This window comes from Palaemon carinicauda, chromosome 7 (genome assembly GCF_036898095.1).
Source record: "Palaemon carinicauda isolate YSFRI2023 chromosome 7, ASM3689809v2, whole genome shotgun sequence".
Lineage (NCBI taxonomy): Eukaryota > Metazoa > Arthropoda > Malacostraca > Decapoda > Palaemonidae > Palaemon > Palaemon carinicauda.
The window spans coordinates 173,758,780-173,780,375 of NC_090731.1; the positions used below are offsets into that span (position 1 = coordinate 173,758,780).

At 39.8% G+C, this 21,596-nt stretch overlaps 1 protein-coding gene across 1 annotated transcript in view; it reads left to right on the forward strand.

Moving 5' to 3' along the window:
• The window catches only part of LOC137644187 (uncharacterized), a 38,065-nt gene extending 27,181 nt beyond the window's left edge, over window positions 1–10,884 (forward strand). Inside the window, exons 4-7 of the mRNA XM_068377188.1 lie at window positions 546–624; window positions 3,800–3,920; window positions 6,622–9,783; window positions 10,032–10,884. Coding sequence (XP_068233289.1) covers window positions 546–624; window positions 3,800–3,920; window positions 6,622–9,783; window positions 10,032–10,211 — 3,542 coding nt within the window. The 3' untranslated portion in view covers window positions 10,212–10,884. The remainder of the gene's footprint in view (window positions 1–545; window positions 625–3,799; window positions 3,921–6,621; window positions 9,784–10,031) is intronic.
• Window positions 10,885–21,596: the final 10,712 nt, after the last annotated feature.

Here is a 21,596-nt window from a genome sequence, read left to right on the forward strand (position 1 = left end):
TTCCCTGATACTTTTATTTTTAATAAACTAACATTGAGAGTTCATCATCATCATCTCCTCCTACGCCTATTGACGCAAAGGGCCTCGGTTAGATTTCACCAATCGTCTCTCTCTTGCGCTTTTAATTCAATACTTCTCCATTCATCATCTCTTACTTTGAGCTTTATAGTCCTAAGCCATGTAGCCCTGGGTCTTCCAATTCTTCTAGTGCCTTGTGGAGCCCAGTTAAAGATTTCGTGATAACTGTTAATTATTCATTACAAAGTCTTTACTCAAAATTAGCCTTTTACATGTGGCTTTAAAGGAGTCCCAGTCACTCAAGTCCCTGATAAAAAGAATTAGAAGAGAAAATGGCAGTCAACTGGTAGCTATGCTTGCCTTTAAGTAGACTTTTCATGAATGACTTTAGAGGTCAAAAGGTTCAGGATGATTCAGTACTCTTACTAAAGAATGTTTCTGTCTTAATTAAGTTTTATTTATTTAAATTTTAGGAAACAATTAATTGAAACCTTTTTGTATCTGAACATTTCTTTTTCATTTTTTAGGTAATCCAACCCCTTGGGAATATGCTCATGAAATATCAAACAGCCAAATGAGGTTTTCAGTAGTACAAAAGTCACACAGGTAAGTAATCTTAGTGATTATATACAAGAAGTTCGTAAAGTCTGATTTCTGATGCTGTGTGTGTTTCATGTATGTGCAATGAAGCCCCACTACTTGTTTGATAGCTTCCCCTCCAAAATGTTTTTGATTGGTTAAATCTTAAAAGAGAGAGAATGATGTTACACTTCTAACGCGTCCAAATGATTATGAGTGTTTGATTAGGCTCCATCAAATGATGTTCACTCTGTGCATGATAATAACGCAGATTGTCTGTCCTAAAGTTGGGAAGTTTACAATCACCTCTCATAAAATATACATGAATTACATTATAATTATACTGATCTTGAATTATTGTCATACTGCATTTTTTTTTTTTTTTTACAAGAACAGCCTTCAGTAAACTCCAGTGGAATATTGTTTTAATATGAGTAGGAACATATTTGAAGTGAAGGAAAATCTTGAACAGTCAGTTACTAAGTTTGGAAATAATTCTATTAGTTCATTATGCATGTTACATAAGATTTTTCATAACTCTGACCATCCTTTACATTCAGATCTCCCTGGACAATTCTATCCTGTTCGTAATACTAGACAGGCAGTTAATTCCAATAGCCAGGCCTTCTCCATCATAGTTTATATATGACACATCTGTTTTGACGTTGTTACTGTTTTTAGAATGATTTATTGTTAATTTGTTCTCATTATTTAGTTATTTCCTTATTTCCTTTCCTCACTGGGCTACTTTTCCCTATAGGAGCTCTTGGGCTTATAGCATCTAGCTTTTCCAACTAGGGTTGTAGCTTGGCTAGTAATAATAATAATAATAGGCTTACATACCAAATATTTATATCAATGTGAGAATTGACAAACATATCAAATTCTAATGTTTTGAAGTAATAACAGGTTGGTAGGTCAACACAAATTTCATAGGTTACCACTGTTTCTCTAATATTATGCAAAATATGTGATTATATCATCTTGGAGACCTCCTTACAGCAAAGTGTGAAGGAGTCATCGTCTGATTCCATCATATCACTGTGGAAAGGAAACTCGTTAGACAGTGGTTAAACAGATAGGCTTGTATTTTGGTCAAAGTAGTTGAGTGCATATGTAGAGAAACGAAAGAAGAGCTTGCAATCCAGCCAAAGGGTAAGCAGTAGAAGTAGGTGACTGTAGTGTCATAGTTGTAATCAGGTAACCAGGTACCATGATTAGTTATCAAAGCACTTAGCATATGGAGTGGAAATGGCTGAGGGGGGGGGGGGATTGCATAGACAAAGCTGGTAAGCACTAGCCATGTCTGGTAGTGAGCCATCATACAGGTGAGACAGGTGAAAATGAAGCATGCAGTGTATCAAATTACCTAGGGGTTTTCAACTAGGAGAGGTGTGTTGAAGGTCAGTACAAATGACAAGAAGGAAGGAAAGATTGGCTCTGACGAAACCTTATCACTTGGCTGATGTTCTCTCACTATCATATCACCATTGAAATTGAGAATTCAATTGTAAGTCTTAAAGCTGACAATTTAAAGGCAAAGTACAGTAGCTGGAGCATTAACCATCCGACATAATAACTGGTATATCCTCTAATCATCACTCATCTGACACTGAATAATACGTATGTTCAAGGGAAATCCTTGGGTAACCAGCAAATTAAGGAATGTCTCACAGGTAAGGGACAGCTAATCCTCCTGCTTGCGAGCCTGTCGAGGGAGGGAATTAAAGTGTCAAGGCCTACTTGGGACACCTTAGCAGGTATGCTAAGGTACATTGAAGGTTACAGAGCATAGTAGTTACATAGTACACAAAGCATGACACTTTCACTTAAACACTACGCCAAAAAAAACTTACAAAAAGATATATTGGTCACAGAATATTAATGGTATGCAAGTAAAAAGTAATTACTGTATCAATTAAAACACCAGAAGCATCAATGGCTATAAAACAAATGGATATACAGTATGTACTGTATGACATTAAGCAAGTTGCATGCAGAAATTGATGAAAACATTAAGTACCTAGCTAGAGTAATATAACAAGTAGATTGATGAATTTAGAAAAGTTGCCCAAAAATTAGAATAAGGCTAGTAAAAGGTAAATTATCCAAATTACCAAAAAACCTTAAGGATTTAACATAGCAAAATAAAATAGTTCTTACTCTCATGGGTCGTTAAAAGTAAGGGGAAACGAAATGTAGGATAAATTAATCACCTTTTAAGAGCCTTTTTACACACCAAGAACAATTATTACTGTATTGGAATTCTTGACATGGCTGTTGTTTACGTTGATAAGTATACCTAGACACTCGCTCAAGTTGATAGCAATCAGCAGACTGAAACATTGAAAAAATGAGGTTGAAATTGTTGGTCGTTAAAATGTGAAGAAAATTGAAAAATAGAATGTAGATTACTATTTTGATTAACCCTTTTACCCCCAGGCTATTTGGAACTTTCCAACCCTTAACCCCCAAGGGTTATTTTTTTTCAAGCACAATTTTCAGTATTTTTTTTTAAAATTGCTCTAACAGCCTTAATTTTTGTCATAGAGAGGTCAGGTTGGTCTCATTCTCTTGGAAAATGCCTGAAGTTTCTCAAAAAATTATCAAAAATATGCAAAAAAAAAAATGTAAATAGCAGTTTTTTGCAAGGACGTACCGGTACGTCCACGGGGGTAAAGGGATGAGTTTCGTGAAACGTACCAGTACGTCCTTTGGGGGTAAAAGGGTTAATATCAAAATGCAGAAATGTCTTATATTCATAGCTTAGTTAGCTAACAATAGCAGGATCATCTGATGGAAAACAGTGGCAGGTTGAGAGTTGGGAGGTGATTTACGTAATTCTAACTCTGATAATACTGTATTGAATTATTGGACTTTCCAGTTTCCAAATACACTCTTGGAATGTATCTGGTTCGCATGGTGGATATTTACTGTATCGGTTTCATATAGTGTATTTTAGTGTCCAGGATTATATTGAGACGAGGAATAGAAATTAAATAATACAGTATAGGACTGACACCTTTTCTTTGGCTGGGTGGAATGTAGAGAGGAGAGGTCCCCTTTTTTTTTAATTTGTTTGATATCAGCTACCCCCCAAAATTGGGGGAAGTACCTTGGTATATGGATGGATGGAGGACTGACACCCTTTCTTTGTACTGTGTACTTATTATTTCTGTAACTGCATTTTTTTCTATTTCAGTCAATGGCCAGTTTCTCCAGCAATAAAGCTCCTAAAAGTGCTGGGATGCGATACACAACTTATGGGCCAGAGGCGAAAATGGGCAGAGAACCGGGCTGTACAAATAAAAGTTTATGCAGAGGTTAGAATTTGATGTCCTTTGTTTAATAAGGGCTATTTTTATATTTTTAGACTTGATATTAGCCTGAGTTTTGTTTTTGAAAAAAGGGTGGTATACCACTGAAATATTGCAGAAACATTTATAATACAGTAGTACCTGGGTTTAAGAGTTATGCATACGTAAGTGAGCTCGCAATCCAAAATTCTCGTAATCCAAAACAATTTTTCCCATAAGAAATGAAGGAAATTCACACAACGCATTCCACACATTCATAAATACACATATACTCATTTTGAAAGGTTTGTAATATTATTTAAACAATTACTGTATAACTCCTGACATCAGAAATTAATGCAAATTAATAATTCACATTAAAAAAAGAAATATATGGACCAATGAATGCAAATTAATAATTCACATTAAAAAAAATATATATTGACCGATTAACTTGCACTTTACCTTTGAGGAGAGTTGTGCTGACGTAAAGATGAGAGAGGAAGAGGTGGGTTATTGCTTGTTGGGAGAATCTCCCTCCAAGAGAACTTCGAGTAAAATATTGAGAGTTCTCTCTGTTGAACGACGTTCACTATCACTAACTGAATCCCTTAATTTATGCTTTTTGGATACTTTGTTGTCTTTCACTTACACTCCTACATTCAACTTTTGCAAGGAACCTATTAAAAGATGACTGCTTTTTTCTTTTCTTCAAAATTGTATCAAATGCAACATTGCCTTATTGGTAAATAGATTTACTGCTAAAGTCTTATCTGGGTGATGTGTTTCTACAAAATTTTGCAGGGTTTTCCACATTCTTAACATCTGCTTAATTTCACGTGAAAGCGAGAGTTTGTCACTCTTCCTCATATGAAATCTCCTCCACAACCTCTTGTTACTGTTCCTTATGCAACTCCACCAGCTCTAAGATTGTCAGCTGCTCGCTATGTTTGTATAGAAGACTGTTGATGCCCTTCTACACCTTTAACCCAACTGTCTTGCCCAAGGACACAGTATCATCTCCAACTGATTCCTCCTGGATTGGCTCAAATCCCTTGAAATTGCATTCAGAAAGGCATTTAGGCCACAGTTTCCACCATATAGAATTGAGGCTTATCAAGGCCCTTACCAGGATTTATCAATCATTTTGTGGAAGTTGACAGTGTGGAAATTTTTTTTCCAAATCTCTTGGAGGGTTAGATTGGTCCCTTTAGTGATCTTGAAGCATTGCTGGAACATTGCCTTTGTGTAAAACTTCTTGAAATTCGAGATTGCAAGATGATTCATGAGTTGGAGTATTGGGTTGGTGTTGGGCAGCAGGAACTTTATTTGGGTAAATTTGAATTCCTCCATTAGGTCGTCTTCAAAGGCTGGCGGATGGGCCGCAGCATTATCCCTAAGTAACAAGGCTTAAAGCAGAAGGTTCTTCTCCATAAGGTACTTTTTTACCTCAGGAAAAAAACCCCTTACTAATCTATTCCCACAAACAAAATTCAAGTCACCCAAGCATTGCTGTTTGACCTTCACATAATGTTCTGTTGCTTCTTCTGCACCTTATACTATTTAAAGGGTTGTGGGTTCTACGAGTGATAAACCCAGAGGAGAGATTTGATTTTGTAGGGTTAGACGGTTTTTCTTGGGCATGTAACCAGAAATTGTCTTTTCTTCTGCAGTAATGAAGGTCCTCCTCTGTACCTCGCATAAAAGACCAGTCTTGTCGCAATTCAACACTTGCTGTGATATGCAGGGCACAGAAGCCACAAAACTTTTAAATTCAGAAATGAATGCCTCTACTACCTCAACATCACAACTTACAGCCTCACCATGTTACACTACACTATGGACGCCAGTTCTTCTCTTGAAATTTTCAAACCATGGCTCACTTTGAATGTTTCTTTTCTTTGTCTGCTGATATACCTGGCTCCTTTTTAACAAGGTCTGCATACAATACTTTTGCATTTTCACAAATAATGTTTTTAGTAATCTTATAACCTGCTAACTGCTTCTCATTGATCCAGAGGATTTTTCAATGTTATCAAGAACACATGGCATGGTGTTGTTTTACAGCATCAATTGCTTTGATTTCTTTTTCAGAATTGTACAAATCTTCAATGTATGATTCTACATTTTTGTTGGGTCTGCCACATCTCCTTACCATCCTTCTTAATTATCTTGAGGGTCCATTATCTAGATGTTGTACCGTACTGTTACTGTCAACTTGACGGTAAACAATAGTTATCAAAATTCGATAAAGAACACTTGCAAAGATAGTCGCAAAATAACTATACAGTAGCTTAAAGAATTATGATTTAAGCAAGGGACGAAAGTTAAGTAAGGCAAAATTATGGCATAAAATAATGTGAACATTATGTGGGTAGGGTATGGGTACTGCGCGGGTGCTTTCTGTGTATTGCATACTAGTCTCAAAACTTTTGCACAAAAAAAATGTACATACATAGGGAACTTTTAGCTCACAGACCGATATAATGCTCATAAACTTATTTGTAAACTTCTTTAAGATTTGTAAGTCGTCTTAAAGAAGTTGGGAAAAGATGAAAACTTGATCATATGTAAACCTATTTGTATTTTTATGCATATATTGATTTGCTTGCATTCAGTCACTCGTAAACCGAAGTACTACTGTATCGTTAGGTCAGCAATTAAAATTTTTTTTTTCTTATTAAATAGAATATGATATCAATTACTTTCAATTATTTATATCTTTCAGATTCTTAATGTAGGAAATCCTACGTTGGAGACATGGCAAGAAGTGGAACATCTATCCTCAGCTGACCCTTCAACTCTGCTTTTAATGCTTATTCAAAAGAAATTATTCAAACTTGGCGTTCAGTGGGCAGAACATCATAATGTTGATTCCAAGTTGCGACAGTTAGTTGACCAGAGTTACTTAATGTCCATCCTCGATATGACAACTCCTGATTATGGAGTTGCAACAAGTGCTCTTGAATCCTTGAGCTTACGGGACCTAAGTGTTGTTACTGAAGCACTTTTACTAAAGTTATCAAGTATTCCAACTCGTCGTTTCCTACTAGAGTTTTTACTAAAAACTTCAAGTCCTAAAGAGCCTTCCTCAGTGCCCCCTGAAAGTTTTGCAGCGTGTGTAGGATCTAAAGAGCATGAACGAATGCCTACAAAAGAAAACCCAGAAACTTGTGAGGTACAAGCAACTAATGAACACCTGAATATAGATCCACTGAGGCAAGAACTAATGGGTCTGATACTTGTTGAAGAAGTTGCTCCGGTTACAGATGATCGTTATCAGTTGAGCCATTTGGCATCACATCCACACTTGATTATTGAGCAGTGGCTTATGAATATCAAACTCGAGGCTGTAGAGAAAGCTGTGAAAGTGCTGGGAAAACATATGGACATGATTGGGCCAAGGTACTCTAAGAATGTTGATGATGAGAATCTGGGAATTTCATGGTCACATGAGGAATCAAGTTCAAGGAAACTGGAACCAAACTCATTAAGTTGGAATACATTTAACTGGATTATTGAAGCTTATGCTGCTAAATCTCTTGATACCACAGGTGTGCAGTTTACCCTTAAACCAAAGCAGCGAGTGGATAGGATGCCAAAAAAATTTATAATGCCTCCCCAACCCCCTGATAGAAAAGAATGGGTGCCCGATAGTGAAGTCAGTGAGTGCGTAGTTTGTAACGTGGCGGTTTTTTCAATGTTTTGCCGCCGTCATCACTGTCGTCGCTGCGGTAGAGTTGTTTGCGGTGCCTGTTCGAAGTCACGCATGGTAGTTCAAGGCTATGGTGATTTGCTTGTAAGAGTTTGTCAAGAATGTTTCCAGCAAACGAAAGACATTAACCTGGTGGACTACGATCAAATACGTCCCCTCGGGGAAGGGAATTATGATAGCCAGTCAGAAATATCAGATGTTTTAAGCACAAGAGGAAGTTCATCGTGGTCCAGTGACGCCGAAGGAGGGTGGTATCTCTCAACTGACACGGTACACAATAATTTAGTACGTCAGGAGTTCGGTTATGATTATGCTCCCTCACTCAGTTTATGTCTTGCTATATTAGCTCACCATCAAGACGACAGAAAAGCAGCCATATGTATCATTAAGTTGTGTCATCATTTGTTTTCTTTAATTGTATCTGCTGTTATTTGTACAAGCCCAGAAGTTGATCATAATTTTGTACTGTCAATGATACAGACCCTTCTTACGTCATCCAAAGTTCGCTTTGGCAACGTTAGCGAACATCAAGGCATCGCTATCTGTGAATATTACTCTCAGTGGGTAGATTTGCTGTCTCTCTTATTGAAAGCTAATTGCGGTGATGTAATCCCTCAAAGGGCCCTGCAAAATATGCTAGAAATAGGAATTCTGCACCAGAAACTATTGCAGAAGGAAGAGAATTGTAAAAGACAACTTGAAAAATGTCTGCAACAGGAATTTGTGTATATGCGGCATATAAGAGATTCACTGGTGAAAAAACAGTTATGGGAACTGTCCCTGAATGTCTCGACAAAAGCTGGTTTAGAAGTGACTGGTGTTTGGGGTGCATGGGCAATGGCATCACTCAAAGCAGGAGATTTCCCAGGCGCTAGGGAGAGATTTGCACGAGTTTTAGAGAGGCCTTTAGATAAAAACAGACCATGTAAGACTTCACTATTGCCTGAAATTATTAAGTTTTTGGAGAGTAGTCCATTCATTGTCAATGAAAAAGTGTTAGATCATGCTGAGAGAACTCGTATTTTGCTTAGTGAGCAAACAAGGCTTCCGCCTTCACAAGCTCTTGTGGTACTTCATACACTTCAGAACTTGAAAAATATCTCGGAAGGTAATTTGAGAATTCTACCTGGTGCTACTCAGTCCACACACAGTGCGAGGTCAAAGAAAAGTAAAAGTTCTTACAAAATGGATACCTTGTTCCAGAATGAGTGTAAGTATTATCTTCAGTTATATGGAGATCATAGCATGACCATTCAGTTCTGTATGAGGCATCGTCAGTTGCAAGAATGTGCGGAATACCTATTAGCTAATGAAGTAAGGGAGGATATTTTTATCTCCGACGTCTTACTGCCATGCCTGAGATTAGGAAAACTTGATCAACTTTTGAAAAGTTTTAGAACTGAGGATCCGCAGCAGACAAAGTGGTACAAGTATATGTTGCGAGGGTGTCGCTGGCTTGAACACAATAAGTGGTGGAACTCTTTGTTAATGGTTCAGGAGGCTTTAGGAGATAGACTTAGAGCAGTTATGACACTGCTAAAAATGTATAACCATGAAATTTGCAATTATTACCAGCTATCAAATAGAGTTCACATTCTTACTTCTGCACAGCATCATCTTCAAACTTACCTTAACACACAAATTCTGCATGGATCTTTTGCCAAAAGTAAGATCATCCTCAATATGTCAGGATGGCAAGTTAACCAGTACATTAATATGCTAGCTCTGCAGGCTGATGCCACCAAGTTTTTAGCAGGATATGAAGCAAATTCCGATATAATTAGAAAACTCCTGCAAAATTTAGTTCAGATGAAAATTATTGGAGAACGATCTCTTCCAACACTACTGGGAGATGAAAATGAACGTTTAGCAGTTGGGGCATTGATTGTATCAGGAGCGCAAGTCATTGAAGAGAGCCTAGGTTTAGCTTATAGGATTGTTGAAAGTATGGGAGTTCCCCTTGAGAAACTGCTCTCGGTTGGCTGTCAGTTACTTGTAGAGATGGAGATGTATGAGAATATAGGCTCTCTTGTAAAGGGTATGAAAGATTTCGGAATCCTAACACCGAGCCAGGTGGATTCTGCCTTAGAACCAGCATTATTGAAGATGTCTTCAAGTACAACCAGTGTTAATTTGGATGTCATTGTGAAACTCTTTTCTTCTGAAAATGCTAAGGTAAAGGTTGTTAAAGATTTTGGTTCATGATTCTATCTTGTTGCTTATATTGAAATTATTTTTTTATGTACTGCGTTATGTTTCACTGTAACGATTATTTTGATAAGGTTTTTACAAACATACATATACCAAGGCATTTCGCCCAATTGCGGGGGGTAGCCAACATCAAACAAATGAATAAAAAAAGGGGATCTCTCCTCTCTACGTTCCTCATAAGGTTTTTATGACATTTTAATTATTTTTCACAGATTGAAGCATACATCAAGTGTGGCAGATTAAAATCGGCCTACCTAACAGCAGTTCATCGTGGCAAGTATGATGATGTGATTCTTGTGCATCAGGCAGCAAAGCGAAGTGGCCAAGCTCACGTTGCTACAATGTGTACGAAGTGGCTTGCCAATCACAAAAGTTTTGTTGGTGCTCCTTAGTGTTGCATTGTTGAAGTAATAATGATTATTACTAAATTCTCAGGGATTTAAGAATTAAAATTTAACGTTTTCTGATGTTTATAAGATGTATATTATCAATGTCTGGAGCCTAGGTCATTGAATTATAGTATGGAAGACTGAATGTATTGCTTTTATATCAATTGAAGTTCAAGATTAGAAAAATCCCAAATGATTTTGAAACCTTCAACTACAATTATCAACTTTGCAACATTATTACACTGATATGTTTTTATTCCCAATATTTTGTTAATAGCATCGAAAGCCATTAGGTTTTAAAAATGGTCCCTTTTTTCTGATAAGGTATAAGGATCTAGTCAAGTCTGTATTTTTTACTTTGTATCCTTCATTTGCTTTGTTTTTTATGTAGTTGTATACACATGCGGAATGGAATTCCAGGGAGGTTGATTTCTTCTTTTAAATTTTACTTCATAATTATGGTTTTGGTATTTTGCCTAGAGATGTTATAAAATGTATATAAAAATTTTTTTTGGAAGTAAGGCCAGACATAATCCTCTTTATATTTGTTTTCTCCTTTTTTCTAATTGAATTTTGGAACTTGAGTGTATTGCAAATGTTAATTAAATAGTGGTGGCTGATTCGGTAATGTCCCTGACTGGTGAACACCAGACTGGGGTTTGAGTCCCGCTCAAACTCGGTACAGTAGTTCCTTTTGTCGCTGCAACCTCACCATCCTTGTGAGCTAAGGGAGGGGGGGGGGTTTGGGAGAGCCTGTAGGTCTATCTGCTGGGTCATCATCAGCCATTGCCTGGCCCTACTTGGTCCTAGCTTGGGTGGAAAAGGGGCTTGGGCGCTAATCGTATGTACATATGGTTAGTCTCTAGGGCATTGTCCTGTTTGATAGAGCAATGTCACTGTCCCTTGCCTCTGCCATTCATAAGCGGCTTTTAAAACCTTTAAAGGATTGCATTTATTCAGATAAATGTCTGTTTAGAAATAAGTTAATGCACTCCTTTGACTAAAAAAAAAATATTAAGGAATTAAATTTTTAGTGGGTAATGCACATTAATACAGTACTCCTTTTTACAAGAGCTAGTTTTTCTTGTTTATTGATGATTTTTGGAGACTTGGTACACCATGTAAGAGCACAGAAATGAGTAGACTAGGACTCATTATGCAATTTCTTAATTACGTATTATTACTTGAAACTATACTTCAATTGAACTTTCTTCTTCAAGCCTTGCTAGTGATTTATGTGGAGGTTAGGGAAGAGATTAGAGCATTATAAACTATATGCTATATCTGCTTCAGTCTTTGCTGACAAACTTTAAAATTTTAACCCTTTGAGGCTCCAGTGATGTCACGTCACTTGACATCGTTACATTCCCAAACGTTGAAACTCCGTCGTCCCATTTTATGAAATGCTAATATAAAAATATATAAATCTTTATGAACCTCTTCTGCAGTTCATATTGCTTCTAATCTATAAGCTCAGTTTATCGACATTTAACCCCTAAAATTTGTAAAATTTTCCATTTCGTTTCAATAGACATGCCTGTAATAAAATAAAAATACACAATAGCGGTTAATGGCAAGTAGGAAAACATTGACGCACCAGAGGCTCTTTGTTATCTCGGTTTCTCTGTCGCATCGGTTTGATACATTCCTTCCAGACTGTGAAAAGTTTTAGTACATTTCAAGTTTTCTTCTGGATTTGTTAATAATTACTGCACAGAGATAGTACAGGGATTTATATAATCATTGCGAGGTTTGCAAGTACTTCTCTATTCCTTTCATTGAAAAATATTTTTTAAATTCAAGGTGCTAATGAAACTTGCTTTTAGTTCAGCGGGAAATCCAGACAAGACTAGGCTAGTTGTTTATGGCGGTGATCATGACGATAATGACATGCCAGCGCCGCTCTCTAATACACACTTAATCAACCTAGTTTTATAGTAATGAGCTTCAAAAGCTCTCAACTTATTTAGCTTTCTTTGTTTAATCTTAGAGGGCCAGTGAGTATTCACTTGAAGGCGGCAAAGCTCGATGAACTAAGCTTCTAGAGAAGAAGTAATATGATATTCAGGTGAATATAGAAATAAATTTTACAATCAAAATTCCATTACTCTATTGTAGACATTTTGGCTCACTTCTACGCATAATTTTTCTCTAAATTTAGTATTTTTTAAATTTTTTATTTGCTTCAATGAAGTACAAGTGTCCAGTTTCACCATAAACAGCATTATATCATGAAAAACAGATTCGTACAGTGAAAGAAAAATATTTCCATGTTCATGATCAATTGAAAATTTTAGCTGTCACAGACAAAGAGTTTTTGGGCCCAAGAATCTCAAATGGCTAAGGCAGATTAGTTTCCTTAAGTAATTTAAAGTAGAAATAATATTTGACATAACTTTGTTGTATGGTATAGATGATTTTGCCCCTCATCCAGTAAGTCCAAGTTGTTGATGATGTAGTTGATCCCTCTAATACAAGATTTCGACAAAACACATGAATTATGATGTAAAACATGAAACTAACACAAACTACAAATAGTATTTCCTGTATCTAAAATTTCTGTTGGTTACTACTGTATAGTATACAGTACCTAAAAGCCGGTTTACACGGGGATAGTTCACTGGCGCCATTAGCTAGCGGCAAGTAAACTTTCCAGGATAATAAGCGTTTGCACGAGGACACTTTGCCTTCGTACGGGGATAGTTTGCTGACGCCACTAAACTATCCCCATGTAAACCAGCCTTAAGCATTGGTTATCTTGGTACATTAACACCTCCCTCATCCAATCAATTATAGCTACTGGTTTTTTAATATCTGTAATTGTGGGATAGTTTACATATCCAGTCTTTAGCCAATGCTAGTTAATTCCAGACTTGACATAACCCTGCCCAGTGCATAGCCTACCTGATTCTAACGTACTAAATGTCAATACCACCCATAATATACAGGAAAAATAGTACTACTGTATATAGGAAAATAGTTTGGATTGAGTCTACCCTTTTAATAGGAAATGTGGCAGTAGTGAAATATATTGTTTACTTGTTTTCCATCTAGTGAAAAATATAATTATGTAAGTGTTGTTGAATTTATCTATGTCAAGAGCACAGGATCAAACAAAATGTGTTAAGTTTACCTTGTGAACTATAGTGATCTTTTCGCTCTAATAACGTAACTTTAAAAACGGTAAACTATGTTTAGCACGATTGTCCTCGCCAATATAATGAAGAATTAGGGCAGCTCTGTAAGAGCAGAGCTCAACTCATAGGGCTGGATAATGACCCCCCCCCCCTTTTGATTATAATATCCCAAAGATTACTAATATAAATATTCCCAGGAACTCACTTTACAGGACAGAATTTTTGGTTAGTGCTTGAAAAGTCATACTTGGCATAAAGAGGTTTAACTGGTTGGGTGAACAGAATTCTTAATTATTAAGGACTGTGTACAGAATTAGGGCTTTCACTGTAATAACACCTGATATTTACAAATATTTACAAAACATTTGTTGTCTACTATAGCACGGATTGATAGCCTGTAATACTGAGTTGGTGTGGAATTGGAATGGAAGTCAGATTCACTCCACAAATGGATTAGATTGAATTATTCAATTTAGGAAAGAGGCTAAGTACTGTGCATTCACTAAAGTTTGTCCACACATAAAGATCCATCACAATTTTTAAAACTTGGGTATATTTGAAGCTTTCCTTGTCCATTACCGAAAGAATTGAAGCTATCACTTAGAATCTAATGTCTGTTTACCTTATGTAAAAGGGCGATATACAAAAAGTGTAGCGTTAAAATCCCACGGTATCATTCATGTCATTAAATCAAGCAGTATAAACATGTCACTTTCAAGTTCCACAATTGTCTGATTTTAAATATTTAACTTAGCCGGTGAATATATATAGCTGCAACTCTGTTGCTCGACAGACAAAAAACTGTAAAAACTCGCCAGCGATCGCTATACAGGTTGTGGGTGTGCCCATCAGCGCCAACTGTCGGCCAGATACCATACTCAATGTAAACAAAGACTCAATTTCTTCTCTGTCGACGTGTCGACAAGACGTACTTTACTCGCTGTTGAAACCTGGAGTTTTTCCCATCATATTTGGTGAAGTACTTTAATTTGGTTTTGAGCTTTCGCTGTGCAGGGTTTTTCTTCAAATAAATCCTTGAACTCTTTTTTGTATCGGATTCATTGTTGATGACTTAGATCGTTTTTTTGAATTTTCCCTTGACCAATTCAAAATGGCTGACCTTTCACAAGTTCCCAAGTTTAGAAAATGCAATGCTAGGGACTGTTCTAGGCGTCTTCCAAAGGCTTCTCTCGACCCTCACACTGTTTGTTCCAATTGTCGGGGTAAAACCTGTCAATTGGAAGATCGGTGTGAGGAATGCGTGGGCCTTTCGGAATTCGATTTTATCGAATTTGAGAAGTACACACACAGACTAGAGAGAGATAGGGTAAGGAGAAGTTCTTCTAGGTCGGTAGATTTTTCCTCTCCTCATGCCCCTCTACCTATTCCTTCCCCTGTAGTGGTTGTTCCTAACCCCCCTCCTAGCACTCAGGAACCATCGATGGCTGACATGATACGTGCTATCCATGCCTTGGGGGAGAGAGTTGAGTCCCTTGCAAGTGACCGCAATCAACTCATGGCGGATGTTAAGGAGCTAAAGTGCCAAAGTGCCGCGGGAAGTGATAAAGTGCCTAGTGTTTCTCAAAGTGTTGTGAACAGTGTTGCGCTTGAGGGTTCGTCTGTTCATGCCTGTCGTCCTCCTAGTCCGGGACCTCTTGCAAGCTCCCAAGCCCAGGGGAGAAGCAATGTCGTACGACGCATGGGTTCGAGAGGCCTTGATCAGCGAACAGACGTTCCCTCCATGGTATCAGGCGTATCTCCCCAAGATCGCCCCTACCTACGTAAGACGAGAGAGCCCGTTTTTACCTCGTCGTCCGAAGGTGTTTCTCGTAAGAAACTTTGGACCAAGGTCTCACGACCTTTAAAACGTAAGTCGGTCCCTTCAGGACAAGTCTAACGTCCCGGTTGTAGCCACTGGGTCAGTTCGGACTCGTTGCCGTCATTTGATGACTGCTCGCCGCCTAAGAGAGGCAAAGTGGTACCGCCTCAGTCGCTCACCCCGTCTGTTGCCGCACCTGCTCCCGTAGACCCTAAATGGGCTTTGCTGCAGGACATGTAGTCCAAGCTTGCGTCCTTGATGGAGGACTTTAATGCGGAGAAGGTTGCTGCTGAACCTTCTGGACAACAACCATCCAAGCGGTCTGTTGTGCGTCCTGTTGACGCTGAGGTTACTTTCTCGCGTCTACCAGTTGAGGTGGTACCTCCACCGATGCGACCCAGTGTGGGTTGCCAGCCGCACGTTGACGTTAGGCGACACACGGAGGTGGTTGTTGACGTTCAGGACGTTCAGCAACCTTCAGAGGTGACTTGTTTTGACGCGGTGCGTCAACCTCCGCAACCCGGTATGGTGTTGACTGCACAACCCAGACGGTCTAAACAGTCTCGGGTGGACGCTGTGCGTCCTCGCGCACCCATGGTTGTTGACAGTTCACAGACTGTGCAGCAGTTCCATGACGTTGCGTCCGGCTCCGTCACGCATGCACCAGTGCGACCGGACTCAGCGAGCCAGACGTTGCCCACTCCGTTGCCGTTTCCTCATCAGTTTTCGGATGAGGAACTATCAGATGAGGACGTTGCTGAACCACAAGACGATCAACCTTCAGAACTGGACGAGCCTAAGGCAACTCAACCATCATTGAACTTTAGAAAAGTCATGGCTGTATTCAAGGAGTTGTTTCCTGACCACTTTGTTTCTGTGGCTCCTCGTTCGCCGCCGTCAGAGTTTGTATTAGGCGTGCCTGCTACCACACCTGCCTTTACTAAACTCGTTCTCTCACGCTCATCCAAGAGAGCTTTGCGGCTGTTGGGAGACTGGTTAGAGTAAGAAGAGTTTAGGGAAGACAGCATTTGCCTTTCCCCCATCTAAACTCTCTTCTAGATCGAGCGTCTGGTATGCCACGGGAGAAGTTCTCGGCTTGGGAGTTCCTGCCTCTGCCCAGGGCGACTTCTCAAGTCTTTTAGACTCTCCCCGCCGCCTTGCCATGAGACGCTCGAAGATTTGTTGGTCACCATCGGACCTGGATCACCTTCTTAAAGGGATATTTAGGGCTTTCGAAGTCTTTAACTTCTTAGACTGGTGCTTAGGAGCCCTGAGCAGGAAAATCTCTTCTGCAGATAAGGATATTTCCTTGCTCATTATGTCCTGCATGGACAAGGCCGTCCGTGATGGGTCCAATGAGCTAGCCGCCTCATTCACGTCCGGAGTCCTGAAGAAGCGAGAGTCTCTCTGTTCTTTCCTGTCTGCTGGAGTTACGCCATGCCAGAGATCTGAGCTTCTCTTTGCTCCCCTTTCCAAGTGCCTGTTTCCTGAAGGCTTGGTAAAGGAAATTGCCTCTTCTTTAGTTCAGAAGGACACCCACGATCTAGTTGCGTCCTCGGCTCGCAAAGCTCCCCCTTTGCCTACATTATCTGCTAGACCAAGGATAGACACTCCAGCGTCTAGCTTTATTCCGCCCTTTCGTGGCAGAGCCTCCAGCAGAGGAGGTGCTCATGCCGAAGGGAAGCGAGGGAAGAGGAAAGGACCCAAGTCCTCCAAGGGCAGAGTCTGACTGCCCGCAACTTCAGACAGCAGTGGGAGCCAGACTCAAGAACTTCTGGCAAGCCTGGGAGAAGAGAGGCGCAGATCAACAATCTGTGAAGTTACTCAGAGAGGGGTACAAAATCCCTTTTGTACGCAAACCCCTCTAGCGACGTCCCCCATCGATCTCTCTCCCAGGTACAGAGAGGAAGAAAAGAGACAAGCCCTGAAACTGGGAGTGTCTCTTTTGCTAGAGAAGGGAGCGGTGGTCAAAGTCTCGGACCTTCGATCACCGGGATTTTACAACCGTCTCTTCCTAGTTTCAAAGACGACAGGAGGTTGGAGACCGGTGCTAGACGTCAGTGCTCTGAATGTCTTTGTCACAAAGACGAAGTTCTCCATGGAGACCACAAAGTCAGTCTTAGCAGTGGTCAGAAAGGAAGACTGGATGGTCTCGCTAGACCTAAGGGACGCCTACTTCCACATCCCCATTCACTCAGACTCCCAACCTTTTCTGAGATTCGTCTTCGAAGATGTGGTTTACCAGTTTCGGGCCCTGTGCTTTGGCCTAAGCACAGCTCCTCTCGTGTTTACGAGGCTGATGAGGAATGTGGCCAAATTCCTCCACTTATCGGACATCCGAGCCTCCCTTTATTTGGACGACTGGCTTCTCAGAGCCTCTTCCAGTCGTCGCTGTCTGAAGGATCTCAAGTGGACTCTAGATCTGACCAAGGAATTGGGACTCCTAGTCAATTTGGAAAAGTCGCAGCTGGTCCCATCCCAAACTATTCTGTATTTAGGGATGGAGATTCACAGTCTAGCTTTTCAGGCTTTTCCGTCGGCCCCCAGAATAGATCAAGCCCTGCTATCCATCCAGAAGATGCTGAAGAAGGAACGCTGCTCAGTCAGGCTGTGGATGAGTCTGGTAGGGACGCTGTCATCCCTGGAACAATTTGTATCACTAGGAAGACTACACCTCCGTCCTCTTCAATTCCATCTGGCTTTTCACTGGAAAAAGGACAAGACGCTAGAGGCGGTCTCGATCCCGATTTCCGGAAAGATAAAGTCTTGTCTGACTTGGTGGAAGGACAATATCAACCTAAGAGAGGGTCTTCCCCTGGCTGTTCAGACTCCCAACCACGTTCTCTTCTCGGACGCATCGGACTTGGGCTGGGGCGCGACACTGGACGGTCGGGAATGCTCAGGTCTGTGGAACTCGAGTCAGAGGAGCATGCATATCAACTGCAAGGAGCTGTTGGCAGTTCATCTGGCCTTGAAAAGCTTCGGGTATCTCCTTCGAGGCAAAGTGGTGGAAGTAAACTCGGACAACACCACGGCCTTGGCGTACATCTCCAAACAAGGAGGTACCCACTCACTGACGTTGTACGAGATCGCAAGGGACCTGCTCATCTGGTCAAAAGGTCAAGACATCTCCCTAGTAACGAGGTTCATCCAAGGCGACTTGAACGTCATAGCAGATTGTCTCAGTCGGAAAGGGGCAAGTAATTCCAACCGAATGGACCCTCCACAAGGATGTGTGCAAGAGACTTTGGGCCACTTGGGGTCAACCAACCATAGATCTCTTTGCAACCTCGCTGACCAAGAGGCTTCCAATCTATTGCTCCCCAGTCCTGGACCCAGCAGCAATACATATAGATGCCTTCCTCCTAGATTGGTCACATCTGGATCTCTACGCATTCCCACCGTTCAAGATTGTCAACAAGGTACTGCAGAAGTTCGCCTCTCACGAAGGGACAAGGTTGACGTTAGTTGCTCCCCTCTGGCCCGCGAGAGAATGGTTCACCGAGGTACTTCGATGGTTAGTAGACGTTCCCAGAAGTCTTCCTCTAAGAGTAGACCTTCTACGTCAGCCACACGTAAAGAAGGTACACCAAAGCCTCCACGCTCTTCGTCTGACTGCCTTCAGACTATCGAAAGACTCTCGAGAGCTAGAGGCTTTTCGAAGGAGGCAGCCAGTGCGATTGCTAGAGCAAGGAGAGCGTCTACCATTAGAGTCTACCAATCGAAGTGGGAAGTCTTCCGAGATTGGTGCAAGTCAGTTTCTGTATCCTCGACCAGTACCTCTGTAGCTCAAATAGCTGATTTTCTCTTATACCTGAGAAAAGGACGATCCCTTTCAGCTCCCACTATCAAGGGCTACAGAAGCATGTTGGCATCGGTCTTCCGGCATAGAGGCTTAGATCTTTCCAACAATAAAGATCTGCAAGACCTCCTTAAGTCTTTTGAGACCACCAAGGAGCGTCGTTTGGCTACCCCTGGATGGAATTTAGACGTGGTACTAAGATTCCTCATGTCAGACAGGTTTGAGCCGTTACAATCAGCCTCCCTGAAAGATCTCACTCTTAAGACTCTTTTCCTGGTATGCTTAGCCTCGGCTAAAAGAGTCAGCGAGATTCATGCCTTCAGCAAGAACATCGGATTTTCGTCGGAAAAAGCAACTTGTTCGCTGCAACTTGGTTTTCTAGCCAAAAATGAACTACCTTCTCGGCCTTGGCCTAAATCTTTCGATATTCCCAGCTTATCGGAGATCGTAGGCAATGAACTAGAAAGAGTCTTATGCCCTGTTAGAGCTCTTAAGTTCTATTTAAATCGTACTAAACCTTTACGAGGCCAATCTGAAGCTTTATGGTGTTCAGTTAAGAAACCATCCTTGCCTATGTCAAAGAATGCTTTGTCATACTTTATCAGATTGTTAATACGAGAAGCTCATTCACATCTGAGTGAGGAAGACCGAGCTTTGCTTAAGGTTAAGACGCACGAAGTTAGAGCTGTAGCAACTTCCGTGGCCTTTAAGCAAAATAGATCTCTGCAAAGTATAATGGACGCAACCTATTGGAGAAGCAAGTCAGTGTTCGCGTCATTTTACTTGAAAGATGTCCAGTCTCTTTACGAGAACTGCTACACACTGGGACCATTCGTAGCAGCGAGTGCAGTAGTGGGTGAGGGCTCAACCACTACAATTCCCTAATTCCATATCCTTTTAATCTGTCTCTTGAAATGTTTTTAATGTTGTTTTTTATGGGTTGTCCGGAAGGCTAAGAAGCCTTTCGCATCCTGGTTGATTTGGCGGGTGGTCAAAGTCATTTCTTGAGAGCGCCCAGATTAGGGGTTTTATGAGGTCCTGTTGTATGGGTTGCAGCCCTTGATACTTCAGCTCCTAGGGGTCTGTCAGCATCCTAAGAGGATCGCGAGGCTCCGTAAGGAAGACGTACTTACAAGGCAGAGTAATCGTCTAAGTCTACTTCCTTACCAGGTACCTATTTATTTTGTTTTTGTTATATTGATAACTTCTAAAATGAAATAAAAACTCTTAGCTTATATGATGTAAATATATTTAACTGGTCTCTACCCACCACCCTGGGTGTGAATCAGCTATATATATTCACCAGCTAAGTTAAATATTTAAAAATGATATTTTAATTATAAAATAAATTTTTTAATATACTTACCCGGTGAATATATAAATTAAACGACCCTCCCTTCTTCCCCAATAGAGACGCAGTGGGATGAGAAGAAATTGAGTCTTTGTTTACATTGAGTATGGTATCTGGCCGACAGTTGGCGCTGATGGGCACACCCGCAACCTGTATAGCGATCGCTGGCGAGTTTTTACAGTTTTTTGCCTGTCGAGCAACAGAGTTGCAGCTATATATATTCACCGGGTAAGTATATTCAAAAATTTATTTTATAATTAAAATATCATTTTTATATTTTATATACTTTTAAATACTATTGTTTGAGCTTTGATAAAATAAGTTCCCCGATTTCATGCTGAAGAGAGGGAGAAGCCAGTCGATGTATATCTTACTATGAAAGTTCATATCAAATGATATGAAGCAAGTGGTGAAGTGATACAACAGATGTAAGAGCAGACTGCAGTTTATGTTTGAACATATTTTAAAAAGGAAACAATAAGTTAAGTTTTTCCCTTATCGTGTGTTACTTTTTATTACTTGAAAAGTGCATTTTCTATCAACTATTTAGTGTGTGAGAAGATATAGTTTAGATATAAGCTCTGAAATTTTACAGTACTACAGTCCTACACTTTGTAGATATTTAGAAGATTCATAAAATATGCTTCTGTAATTTGAAAGAAATTATACCTTACTTGTAAAGCTTCTGTAAGAAATTTATCGTAAATGGATGGTATATATACAGTAACTTATAAAGTGAATTTTCTCTCCATCTCACTTAAAAGTTCTATGAACAGTGCTTTTAGGATGCAAGTGGGTCTAGTTTGCTAAACTCATCAAGGATATAGTCTAAGCTGAAAATTACCAGTAAGGCAATGAATTATACATAAAAATTCTGTATGAGGGATATTTTAAAGATATTGTAGTAGTGTCCTTTTCTTAACATACACTACATGTATTTTCAATGCTTTATTTACTTTGAAAATGTTGTTGCACTGACCATTACTAATTTTATTTTCATTTTGAATTAATAATCACATCTTTTATATATACTGTAATTGGATCTCTCTATATTATAAGTTGATTATTTTCTACTTTAAATGGTATGAGTTTTAATGTTTATAGTTTTACTTATACATAATACATTTATCATTCATTCCTACTTGTATATAAGCCTTCCGTCTTTTAAAATAAGGAATGTCTTCAGCGGAGGTGGAATGGCTGTTTAAATCGTTATCGAGGCAGTTAATGACAGATGGTGAACACAGGCAAGTAGCCCTGTCAACCCGCCTGTCAAAGA